At 36.8% G+C, this 14,007-nt stretch overlaps 1 protein-coding gene across 5 annotated transcripts in view; it reads right to left on the bottom strand.

Annotated features, from left to right (window-relative positions):
* sbf2 (SET binding factor 2) overlaps positions 1–14,007 on the bottom strand; it is a 118,344-nt gene that overhangs the window by 88,894 nt on the left and 15,443 nt on the right. For all 5 annotated transcript variants that reach the window (XM_017304015.2, XM_008405276.3, XM_008405277.3 and 2 more), the window contains one exon: positions 1,127–1,212. In XM_017304015.2, coding sequence (XP_017159504.1) covers positions 1,127–1,129 — 3 coding nt within the window. In that variant the 5' untranslated portion in view covers positions 1,130–1,212. The remainder of the gene's footprint in view (positions 1–1,126; positions 1,213–14,007) is intronic.

A 14,007-nucleotide genomic window follows, 5' to 3' on the forward strand; every position in this document is an offset into this window, starting at 1 on the left:
CGTCCCCCATTTCAATGGTTGCCAGTCATCACATCTACTTATTTTGTGTGTTTCCTTGCTACTATGAAGATTTATGAGTAGATTGCTGCCAAGCAGAAAGACAGGCAACACCTGTCTTCATGCCTTTCATGTTTTTAAAGTTAGCTGCTTTGGTTTACTAGCTTTTAGTGTAGCTAGCTAGAATGATGCACCATACATTGTTCTTATCATACTTTAAATTTGGATATTTCCTATTTAAATTTACGCATATGTTACACAATGCTGTCAGACCTTACAAATGTGAAACTTGAATACTGATAATCATTTTATAGCAATAGTAGCCTTTAAAACAACCAAAAAAAGCACAAGAAAATGAATATTCATTCACTGGCCAAGTTGTACAGAGTGTGCAAAAATTGAAACTGTATGAATGATCAATTTTGGAATGTAAAATATTTTGTTTCCCCACTTTCATTTTTCTTGCTGAGTCCCAAAACAGTTTGCATAGTCATTAAGAGCTTATCAGTAGTGCTAAGTTTAAACGAACAAAAACAGATATAAGACAGGCGCTAATGTCCTGGGCTGTGTGATCCTGTCAACTGTGAATGTTTCTCCTGGGACTGAAAGTTTTTCCCATTCCTGATAAGAAAATATTTTCTATATCTATTGGATTGTCCATGTAAGGATAACAGACTAACAGACCTCCTGTCAAAGACCCCACGGAGTCAGTCAGATGAGGAGAGGCCAAACCAAAACAGGCAAGTAATTCTGTTCGTTGTGTCACCGAAGAAGATGGAAAAATACCAGATAAGTTGGGTATAAAGTGAAACGTGAATGTGAGTAAACTGTCCTTGATTAATGAGCATGAGGTGAGAAGAAAACCAAATTCAGAAAAACAGTGATGACTGTAACTATAACATGAAATGCCAATGTCTACAGCTCAAGCGCCAAAGGGCACATGTATCAAATGTCATTCTTTTACTTTGAAAACACACAGAGAGATGTACGACTGGTGTATTCTTAGCATTTCATTGCCAATAATTTAATATTGAACCTTTCCAAAGGAACAATTAATTACTTTTTTCATCCCAAACACACTTTTTGGTCACTGTCTCAGTGAGTAACTATTGAAGTTGTTAAAACTCACCATCTCCACCCCTTGAGGAAAGGCAGTTCCTTCCCAGTCTTTCTTTGGAAACCGCTGAATGATCTTCCCACATCCTTCTCCTGATCCTGCAGGAACAGACAAATATCTGTCAAACAGGTACAGATGAAAACTACCCAGTTACTGTATATGACATCTTTTCTCACAGGGAGAAAACAAGTCACTGAAAAAATGCTTCTGTAAACATAAGTGTCACATTAATGTAAGTGTTTAGTACTTTAGTATTAGTCGATGATTATCTTTTGATATTTAAAAATTATTCAACTTTGTTCATTTACTTCAGACTTGAGCAGTTAGCGGTTTTGACTTTTTTCGTTTTGAAGTTCTTGTAAGAAAAGAACAAAAGTATTGATGACAAAATAAACAAAAATGTAAACAATGATTTTATTTTTCATTCAATATTGTGACTAATATTTTAATTGTAATTTATAAGTGGTGTGAGACTTTCTATGGTACTAGAAAGTCTTTCGAGTCTCTCTACTCCTATAGAAAGTCTCTCTACATCATATTTCTCATTGAATTATACATTTGGACAACAAATTTCTACAATATAAATAATTTGTATAAATAAAAACACAGAAACAATAATAGTCAGTCAGGTTTATTCCTTAATTTCTTGCAAAACGTAGAAGAAAATGTGACAACTGCCTGATCCTGACAAGCCTCGAGTTTTCCTGGTAACTCTTTTTATAGAAGTTGTCCATTGCCTTCTATAACTAATTAAACCATTTGCAAATTTGATTTCACTTCTCACTTTCAAGGAAACTTGTTTTCAATTATTTTAAACTGTAAAGAGGAACTGTGAAAGGCTACAACAAACTTTAACATGTTTTTTTTTTCCAGAGTGCATTAAAACTAAATGAGAATGTGCAACTGATATAATGTTTTAAAGCAAAAAGATTAATTATTGGGATGGATTACAATACATAACATTCAGATTTTTTTATGTAATGACAAGAAACTTGGCTGAAACAGAGCAATATGGTTGTTGTGGTGAAATTCAATAAAATAATTTTAGCAACCAATGTAAAGCTAGCTGCAGTAAACACTCAAAGGAATAGTATAATCGAGTACATTGAATTATATTTTTGCCAAGTTGTTGAGAACATGACTTAAACGGGTGTGACTGAGCATATCAAGATGTTTCATAAGGAATGTGGTCAAAAGACCAAGACTTGGAACTAATACAAAGCAGATCATGAGTCACAAAACAAAAACAGAAAGGAAAAAAACACCAACTTCTTCATTCCAAAGCCTTGAAATCACAAATTGAACAATGATATTTTTATTCAAATTTCTACACCTTGTTACCTTAGCTAGCATTAAAAAAAATATGAGAAATAATGAGCTAATCAGCTCAAGAAAACAAACGTCTGCTCAGATCTAGGTAACAAAAACTTTTAAAATGTCCCTGTTCAGTTATCAACTAAACTGGCAACCAAAACGGATTAAGTGTTTCTATTTTTTCTTCATGAACAGCATCATATCACCTGCAGTGATCTTCTGCAGGTGTAATAAGCTTCACATTTGACATCTCATATTTGGAGGTTTGAGCCCTGAAATCTTTGCCTCCAAATCAACTCTGTAATCGATTCCCAAAGCGCATCATATGGCCAGGGCTTGCAAAACCACTACATCTAAATTACAAATACATAATTCATGTCAACATATCTATTTAGAGGTTGACGTATTACCGCAGCATTCTTATTTAGCAATCTTGAAGGCCAATTTGAAAGGATATTTATCTAATTAGGAGAAAAAATTCAATGACTTCATTTTGATGTTATCTTAAACTTCTCCTCACTCTGTCAGTTTGGAAGCAATTTTTGTTCATTGCAAAAAAAAAAAAAAAAAAAAAAAAAGGTCTCCCAAAGAGACACTTACAGACAGAAACTGCATACATGTGGCCGGTAAAAGAATTTATTTAACCGAGATAACTTGATCTGTAAATGCTTTTTTGTTTAGGCAAACTACAAAACTCAAACCATGAAATCAGAATCACCAGTGCACCGGAAAATAAAACAGTCAAATAAAAATGGAGAATGCCACATTCAAGGACAATTTGTAGTCTAAAGCCTTTTTATTAGAACTAAATAAAAAAGTCAATCAGATTTGTACTGGACATGTAACAACAGTTTACATCAGGAAGTGAGAGGGGAAACTGTCAAGAAAGACACATGAGCAGTCTGGCACTAAACTATTTGCAGTGAGCTTCTTTTGTTAATACTGTGTTCCTGTTTGTAGATGCTTTGGACATTAGACGTCCTCTTCCCAAAAAAATTCACCAAAGTTAAAAGGTATTTGTCATCATTTAATCATACTGAGCTGATAACCAAGGATGTGTGTCTGCGACAGGCACTACGGCCTTGTGCCAGTCAAAAAACTACAGACACACCTTAAAGGACAGCCAGTGAGAGAACAATCCGTGTGTTGCAAGGAAAATGGTGCTAATGTTTTTGTTTGTACAAGGGAATCTCTGTCCTTCGTACTGCTGTGTAAGCCAGAACAGACATCTGAAGATGAAGCATGCCAGTCACCGAAATGTCTCAACTTCAGCCAGTTCTGCTCACAGAGAGAAATTAGCAATAATCTGAACTCAGGTTAAAAAAAAAAAATTATATTGACTAAATGGCACACGACACATTGCCCAAATGGAAAAAAGAAAGCCATCTCCTAATCAGTCAGTTGTGTATGGAAATGTTTGGAGGAACCGGAACAACAACCAGAAACAACAGAAAGCTGCTGTTCTGCTACCAGAGAAGGGGATTAAAAATATATCTATATATACAATTTATATATCTTATATATATATATAATATAATTTATATATTTATTATATAAATTATATATATATATATATTATATATAATAGCATCTTGCTGTGCTGCACTGCTCACAAATCCAAGATCTAGCATTATGTGAATTCAGATTATTAGACCCTTACAATATATCAAATCACAACCGTTCTTGCAAGATTACTGGCTGGATATTGCAATGGACCTTACCAAGCTCCACCCAGAAACGCCCCAACAGTCCCACGTGACTGCATTGCTCACAAACAAAGCCTCGCGGGACTTAGTTTCTATGTCTAAACATGGCATATTTCGTTTTAACTGACTCACCACAGAGTATTTCTGAATCGATTAGTGTTGGATTTCTGCCGGATTTTCAAAAAATATCAGCCACGACAATGGACAGAGGAACCAACAAGTTCATATCTTTTTTGGACGACATCAAGGTGTTTGAGGCACGGGATGCCTCCAACATTGTGCGAGTCACAGCTAAATGCTACCGATTGATGAGGAAAACAGCAGATCCTCACACCCTCAGCATAAATATAGCTGTGGACAAGATCACTGATGCCTATTGTTCTTGTAAGGCTGGGTAAGTCGGACATTCATGGTTTTGAGGGTTGCTTTTGAAATGACTGATTTCTGTTGTTTGCAAATGTTTCAGTGTGCCTAGGCCTGATACTCGGTACTCGGTGCTACATGGCTAACACGATTACAGTTTAGTAAAAAGCCTTTTCAGGTGAAATAAAATCTTTAATGTGTGTCAGATACGGTACACATTGCATATCGATCTGTTCAGCTAACGTAAAGCTGTAACAGACAGGCTTCAGGATGTAGAAGTTGTATCGGTACTGCCATTATGCTGTACTTGGCTAAAAGGTTTTCATAATGGATGTGTTTATTATTGACTTTAATTTTTTTATACACTAAACACAAAGAAAGCAAAGCAATAATACTTACGCCAGCAGACAATCCTTTGTTCTTATTGATCCTATGATGGTTGAGCTGCGGTTGAGCTGCAAATGCGGTCGTGCACAAGCTTTAATCCAAGCAAGGCTTTCCGTTTCAGATTTTGGAAATCTGTGAATTTTAGTTCCACAAACACGACCAGGATACCTGACATCGCCTGTACAGATACCCCACTAACGGAGAACCATCTAAATAAAATCTATGCATCATGTAATATTTGCAACATCAGCTTCTTAAGTAAACGTCCATGTGCAACTTTGCCAGGCGTTAGCACTGGTCAAGGCTTTTTAGACATAAATCAGGACACCATGGTAAGTGTTACATATCCACTGTTGGTGCTGGATGTTTGGCCGATGAGAACTTTTTAGCACTCATAACTCAGTACAAGCCATGATGTCACAATCTCCCAGCAGGTTTCCTTATGAAGTCCACGTGTTACAGTACAAACAGAGATTAGCTACAACACAGAAGAGAGGCAGAGTTGCCACAACAACCGGAAATCGAGCAGCTACACATCAACAGAATGAAACAAGGTCTCGGGACTGCAGCCATCCGGCACCTCAGGCCTGCTGTCAACGGGTCCTTGAAACCTGGAACTCCACATGGGAGGGCGAATCATCAATCAGCACGAAGGCCTAAGGTCTGCGATCCCCTTGGTTTAATCGTGAACATACATTCCTGCGCTCACTCTTTCGGTCAACAGAAATATTTAGATTCACACAGAAACATAAACCTACAAACAAAAAACATCTCATTTTAGTAAGAAGCTCAACTAGGCTGGCAAAAGCTAGACAACAAAGCTCCAAGATCGAATATCCTTAACACAGGGTGGCATGAACTGAAGAAAATTCAGCAACTGGGATGCAAACAACTGTAGTTAATCCAGGATTACTAAAGAATCCTGGATTCTGAAAGTTTACAAAAAATTCCAATTCAAAGTAAAAAAAAATTTTTTTTTCAAAAGATAAAAAAAATGTAAACCTTCCTAGCAAATTCAGGAAGGTTTTAATCATAATCATTATTTAACCCTCTGTAATTTGCTAAAGGTATGTTGCCTTAAAGTACAGTAGATAACTTTTATAAAACATATTCTATTTATATATTTGTTAAAACTGTCACTATGTCATGACAGCATAATATAAGTTAATCTGTGAAAAAATAAATAAATAAATACAGCTCCTCTGTCTTCTTCCTGTTGTTCTGGAGAAAAACAACGCCCAGTCTGAAACAACCAATCAGAGCCAGGAAGAGGTTTTTAGCACTGTCAATCTTGCTCATGTATGCACTGCTCACACCCTTCTACTTGCTCTGCAGCAGTATAGCTCCATCCCCAAATTGGAGCATGTCGTGAATCCTCAAGCTAATTAGCGTAGCCACCAATGATGGCGGATAAACAGATTTCCTGTAACAGCAAATACTTTTTCATCCATTAGCAAACTCGTTTATGTGCTGTGATCATTGTAATTATCTGAACTGAAAACCTCATTCTACATTTACTCTGGTCATCTTTGTGTGATATCAAATTGTGTTTAATTATCTGAAAAATTGTTACAATGACAAAAACGTGGAAAAAAAGCAGAAATCTGAAAATTGCTATTCACGGCACTGTTGGTCTTGTTTTGCTCATCAGATTAGTCAAGTGGAACACGTCCAAATATGGCACGGTGATAGCAGGACACCAATCTGTCTGACCATTGCATGTTTTGGCTCTTTACAGCTCCTCTAATTAAAAACATATGGACTGAGTGCTCCCTGTTCTAATTTTCAACCACAGATGAAACTAAATGACAAAATTCCTCACATTCCACAAGCCTGCACTCGTGTATTAAAACAAGCCCCGCTTTCAAACACTACCCCCATGATAACTATAAAGAACCCCCATAAGAGAGGATAATGGAATCCAGACCTGAAAAAGAAGCATGCTAATTTGCACATCCGCTAGCAAGAAACAAAGGGGGATGAAGTGCAAAAAAATAATCCTGTTTATTTATTCCTCTTATGGGCAGAAGATACAGAAACAACAAGAATGAAACTTGTTAAAAGCAATGACAGATGTTTAAAAGGGGGGGAAAAACCCAGTTTGATAGGATATAGAAGGGCTTGGTACAGTTAAGCAGTGCAAATTAGAAAAGAAAACCATATAAATGTTCCCTAAATATCACATAAAATGTTTTAAAAACCTGATTCTTGTTTGAGAGTCTTAGGATTTAAATGAAGACATCTTCAACAGGTGCTTTCGATTGCGCTTCTTATTTTCTGACTTGGACAAAGTTGAAGAATAGAACTCTACTTACACAACAAGTCAACACACACATATTTGACTCGGGCTGAATAAAACTAATAATTTATTTCTGAATTGCGTGATGTGGCATATTTTCAAGCGCAAGTGAAAAACCCACAGAGGAAAACTTCTTCATCTTTCTTGATTATAGCAGTAAAAGAAAAAAAAAAATCAGTTTATCTTCCTGATTTATCTAACAGCTGTTGTGGTTGATTAAATCAGCCAACATGGTCTCTTCACCATATATGGACAGGCCCCCAGTGGACTCTGCCAGTTTACGTAATACGGACGTCAGCCCCTAACCTGATTTTGGCCCGGTTATGCACACAGGTGGACTATGCTGGAACAAATTGACAGATATTGCCTCTCCACATTTTTTAGATCCCAGATTATTAAGATTGATTGAACATAGAGAGAAAATCCATCAAAAAAAGGAATCTGTGTAAATTTATTTCTGGTACTGATTTAGCAACTTGTTCTGGTTCTGAAAAAAAAAAAAAAGTGGGTCGACATGAACGCAAGAAAAACTGAAGTGGATCAAATTAATTCTTCAATTTAGTATTAAGAGCAATTGTAAGCATCGGATTCGATGTGGGGGAACCCATTTGGACTCGCTTGTAGTCCAAATGGAAAACCAAACTGATTGTCCACTAAATGATATGCAAAGGATGAAACGGAACATAGTTTGCATGGCAAAATGGTACTGGAGATTAACTAAGTGATGACATCATAAATCAGGAAGCTTCAAGGCTTTGAATTACAACTGCAGGTCAAATATGTAAAAACCAGGACAGAACCGTGAGGGCGTGCCCCGGTCAAATGCATGAGGAAAACCAAAACACATCAGGATGAGTCTATTCAGATGTCATTCTGGAACAATTATCAAGATCTAGATATTGTTGCACAGAAAACCCACTGGAACAATAAAAAGGTCAGAGTGACTGGTTGAACAAATGATGCAAAGCCTTGGAAAGTGCTTCTTTCAGCATCCCGAATGTCATATTCCACTTCTAAAATTACTATGACTGAAATGCTTCCTGCCATGAACTTTGGGATAATTTGCATTACCACAAACACCATCATGTTCTGGTTGTACTGTACCTTATGGAGAGATGTGACTAAAGTAACAGAAGTCAGTGGACTTCCCCTTTGTATCAATTTGGCCTAAACAAACAGGAAGAAACTGCTCCACTGTAACCTGAGTGTTTCTCACCAAAAAGCCTGAAACTACAAAACACAATGAATAAAGGCAATAACTCTATGATGCATCAATCCTATTTAAATGCTTGAAATGGAGAAGAAAAATCTGAATTACACACATAACCAATTTACTAGTTTTCTTAAGGGGCCACTGACAATACATTATCACCAAAGGGGGTCGACGACCCTTCTAGTCCACACATGCACAGATACACATTGAAAGGAAAAAAAATTTAACGCATTCACTGAAAATTTATTATTTTGTAGATGAGCCTTTCTTGGAGATGACAACTTCAAGATACTTCCTGTATGGAGAACCTAGCAGCCTGCATTGGCCATGAGTTATTCTGGCCTGTTCTTTCATATCAACCCTTTTCAAAGTGCAAGGTATTTTCAGCCCCTTCTTTCTAAATTTGATCTATGGATTTAGGTGATTGGCTGAACCAATTTAGCCGCTTCTCTCTCCCTTTTTTTCTGTCACCGTTTGAATCCTGTGTCTGAAACCCAGTAGGGAGTTGCTGGTCATGGTTAGGATATGGTGTCATGGTTTCCTTTCCACTTTCAGATTATGCCCCCAAACAGTTTTCACTGAAACCTTTCTTGGTAACCAATGCCACAAGTGTTTTGCACAATAATGTTACGAAGGTTTTGAGAATGCTAATTGGCTTTGCCAATTATGAGATGTTTCTTATGCAACACCTTGGTAATGAGACGCCATTTTACAAGCCCAGCCCTGGTTCTAGAGGCACACTATCCAGTAAGTTTTAGGTGTTTCTTTGCTTCAATATACATTTTAAATTGATGGCTTTTGATGAAGTGCAATGATCCGAATCAGGCCTGTTAAAAGAAAGGACACATGCAGTGTGCCTTGAGGAACAGAGTTGGGAAACACTGACAATGGACAGAACCTGCTGATATTAATTTGCACTAAGTGGCAGGATTGTGTTCTAATTCCTGAAAGATTTCAGCTGGTGTCATAATTTTCCATGACTTTTTGTCTCCCTTACTTCACATGTTCAGTACTTTTCCCTCTCCCATTTTATTTTACTACACATAACTTCGTTTATGTTCACAAAATAAAGAGAACTTGCAATAATGTTGGGGAATGTTGCAATAATGATAGGACTTGCAATACATAGACAATTTATTTTTAATCTCAATGTTTTTGTAATTTGAGTTTATAGTAGACATATATCCCAGATAATGGGGTAGTCTATCCAGTGAAGTTTTTTTTTTTGTTTCTCAACAACAAAATTTTATTGAAGCACTTGTTTCTAGATAGTCTCCCGCAGTTAAATTGTTTAACTGCTAAACTGCTGATCTTTATTGTGTCACAATAAATATCAGAAGCATGGAGAGCCTGTATGGAGGGTACTTTAATCATCAGCTAGTCAAAACTAGGTGCCCTCTGTAGTTCTTTGTAATATATGCGTACTGCATGCAGCGATGCCAGAATTACAATAATTTTGTAGCATATTTTGCAACCCTAAATTATGGTCTGATTTATTTGTATGTATGGTTTGTTATTGACATCTTGGAAGAATTTCATGCTTCATGCAACAGACAAATATGTTTACAAAGAAACACTGATTTACTTGACACTGTGCATATATTACACACCTAAATTGAAATAACTTTTCAGTGGATATTCTAATTCATTATAATGTACCTGGGAATCAAGGTAAAAATCAAAAGAGTGCCACTTGAATGTAATTTGCAGAACTCCTTGCAGATGCTGAACAAAGAGACAGTACGGTAATCTGAAATTCACATGCATCCAAATCTGCCATTTCAAATGTCTACAAATTTCAAATCTGCCCATATCAATCACTGAACCCAACAACAGCTATTTATACAATACATGCACATGGGAAAAGAGAAAATATGACATTTGCAGGGTAAGAAAAAGTGTTTAGTCTTGAATTTCCCCTCCAAGTCATGATGTTGTTTACTATATTTTTAAATAAATGGATGGTCACTGCAATCTATGTCTAACCACATTGGAAAACTGAGAAAAGTGGCTTATAATGTATTGGGGCTACAAGCTGAAATAAGTCTGTAAATTGTCAAAAAGCTAAAAATGTGAATTTTCCTCAAGAGGATTGCACAATTTATTTTTTTCCAAGAGGTTAAACCTCAACTAATAAGCACTGAGAAAGCCCCACTTTCATTATGTTTACGTTATTACCGATAAAAGCAAGACAAACTACACAAATTTATTTAAATATATAATAATTCACACAGCCAACAATAACACATGGCAGCACTTCATGATCCAATGTCGGAACAATAAAGTCTCCAGCTGTTAGAAGAGCTAACAGTACCCCAGCAATGTTTACTTTAAGAGACCGTTTAACCGAGTTTGAAACTTTGTTATTTAATGTGATTTTTGGCCCCTTCAGCACAATAACATAGCTTTAAGACATAGTGATTAAAATGATATCAGACGATGGTGCTTTGCATATTTTCTCAAATCCAAAAGTATTAGCTTATCTCAATGTCGAAAAAAATATTTCTTGAAGCAATCGGCATGCATGCAATAAATATCCAATTATTTCATCAGGTCTATGAGATGCAGATAAACTGAGCAGGCAGCAGAACTAAACAGACTATTTATTATGTCAGAATGAAGCCAACAGACAGAGTCATACATGATTTAAGCTAATACAAAAGATACGGGTCATAAAACTACGGACCCCAACCCGGGGCAGATCAACGGGAGCTTGTACTGCAAACAAATCTGCAGAGCCAGACATCATAACAAGCCACAAAAGCAATAATATAATTATGATGTGTCCATAGCATTTATTAATTAGACTACATCAAGATCAAACAAGTGAGCAAAAGTGGCAGATAAAAAAAATTAACGATGAACTTTTAGTTTATGTAAAAATTTATTTTTATGCAAAAGCACTTCCCATGTGGGTGTGCCAAGTTAGCCAGCTAGAAAAAAACACACACTGACTCTCTGAGAAGTTTGAACAGACGGTCAATTCATTCCCAACAGCTCTGAAGGGCGAGACCTTCCATGAACTCTCTGTTGGTACGACTATTACAATAATGCCCTGACAGACAGCCCTGATATGCAAACAAGCTGGGAAGCAACAGCAAATCCGACACTTTCAAATCGACATCTTAACATGCACGCATCCCATTCCACACAGATGGGGGTTTTTTTTGTTTGTTTTTGTTTTTTGTTCATTTGAAATTTGAACTTCTTAATATTTTTGCAAAATTCTGCTGCATTACATGAGTAAATCCCAAAGTTGAGACCACAAGATCCGGACAATGAAGTTCCACAAAGCTGAGACCGTCCACAGCATCTGCAAAGTGCATTTAATGAGCAGTTTGAATCAATAAAACAGTGCTGATTTCCTCCAAATAAACTGTTAGAAAATAAACTGGTCTGACTTTTTTTACTAGGAAAATTGCAATTTTCAGAAAACAGTTTGCCAGACTATATAAAAAGTTATGCCAGTACAGAAAAACAGCTCCCCGTTGCAAAAGGGAAAAATGCAGAGTACAGTGTGGGTTCTGAAGAGTTTTCCAACATTTCTTGTGGAAACTATTCCAAGTGGGAAGGACACTGCGGCGATTTCACAGTGAACCCACCTCACTGATCACATTCCTCTTTTTTATGATCAACAAAGCATTTTGTTTCACATATTATTCATTCATTCATTCATTTCTGGGCCACAGAAATATTTCTGGAGATGTACACTGTGGATGTATGTGCACTGCAAAGAGACAAGGAGGAGAACAATATAAATATTGAAATGGGTCTGGATATACTTTTTCTATTACAGCCACGCTTGTTTATAGACTTTTTCACCGTCTCTTCTGGGTGCCTTTATTTTTACTCCCACAACATCTTGTGACAGGTGGCGAGAATCTTCATCACCACAAAAGGTGTGAACCGTATCCTCTGACTGTGAACAGATTGCAATCTTAAGCCTTATTCACAGCGATCCAAATGTGAGAACTGGGTCAGGCCAGTGGAGCAGAAGTCAGGATGGAACGGCAGGCTCAGTGATGAGCCACGTAGGGACTGCTGCTGCTTTAAGTTAACGAGCAAGTTGGGACAGATGAAAGAGAAGTCTGTTGTCGAGACCAACAACTCTGCACCACTGAAACGAGCGTGGCTTCAATAAGGCATTCATTCGAGAAATTTTTTAACTTATCTGATTTTTTCATAACAGGCAAAGCATCTTTGCAACTTTGAGCCAAAACAGCAACTACTCTGAGAAAATACATAACTGCAAACAGACATATCCAGTAAAGAGCCAGGGAATGCTATTACTCTTCAGGAGGAGATTCAGATCCCTTATCAACTACGATCTGTGATGACAGATCTTCACTAAGTCGATCTTTAGTGCGGAAAAGAGGAAAAACAACATCGTTGTCTCTTCCTTAAAATGTCTAAATTTTAATCTAGTTAGATTTTTCTGGTAATACAGGGAACAATCTTTGTCTTGAGCACATGCTTTTCTAAGTGGATGCTGGGATGCACGCAGCCAATGAGAGGTGCTGTTTACCTAGTGTGTGCAGCGTAGCGAGGTGACAGCGCATTCAACGAGGCCAGAGCAGACATGAAGCCGAACAGGTGCCACTGTAAGAAGCTAGGCAAATTAATCCAATGTCTTTGCTTTCTGCAGACAACATTTTGGCAATAAATAGCAAAGCTTTAAGCTGTTTAAGAAACAGGCAATTTACTAAATGAGCAGCCCTAACTTGAGAACTGTGTCAAAAGAAAATAAAAAAAAGTTTTAATCCATTTACCTATGAATGATTTAATGTGAGCAAAGCTGCTTCCCGTCTTTCGATGAAAGGAATGTGAGGCTGGACTTGAGAAATAACATGTAAGTTTAAGCATGAGGGGCTTCCTGTCCCCCTGCGAAGCCCCAGCGGAGAGAGTAAAACTCTAGTTCTAGAATTGCTTTTTGTTGCAGCAGTGCAACACTGCAGCCAGCACTCTTCACCCAAACAGAAATAAATCAATAATCAAGGGAGGATCCAAAAAGTGTTTAATGGGGTGACCAGATATGGCCCTGGTTGGATTGTTTACCATCATATCAGCAACCACTGTCTTACCCTGAGAACAGCAGTATACAATAAAACATATTTGATGAACTCAGTCTCTCTGGGTAGATGCAAAAGATGCTAAAAATACTGGAATACACAAATTCTCCAAACTGATGTAGAAAATGGTGGAAGAAGCTTACAAATGAAAATAATACATAACTTATTTTTAATTTAAGACTGACAAAATTAGGACTAGCAGTGGGAATGTTACCATCAGCAAATCCAGGGCTAACGTAAAGTAAGCATACCGATATCAATCGTTGCCTACTTATTTCCATTACTTTTAGTTAAACAAAACTATGTTTTATATAGATCAATCAACTTAAGTACATGTGAATTAATTGAAGATATCTATATAACAAAAATCACCTTATTGACGCATATGTACATAGCTTATTCGTTCCCAAAATATCCAGATACCACCATGGAAATAATTTAAATCCTAATTTTTGTGTCTCAAAGAAAAAAATGACAAAATGTATTTTTGTTTCAAGCAAAACATTATTTCCATATATTTTACTGTAATAAGTTTGCCTTAT

The sequence above is a fragment of the Poecilia reticulata genome, chromosome 3, assembly GCF_904066995.2.
Source record: "Poecilia reticulata chromosome 3, P_reticulata-male-v2, whole genome shotgun sequence".
Lineage (NCBI taxonomy): Eukaryota > Metazoa > Chordata > Actinopteri > Cyprinodontiformes > Poeciliidae > Poecilia > Poecilia reticulata.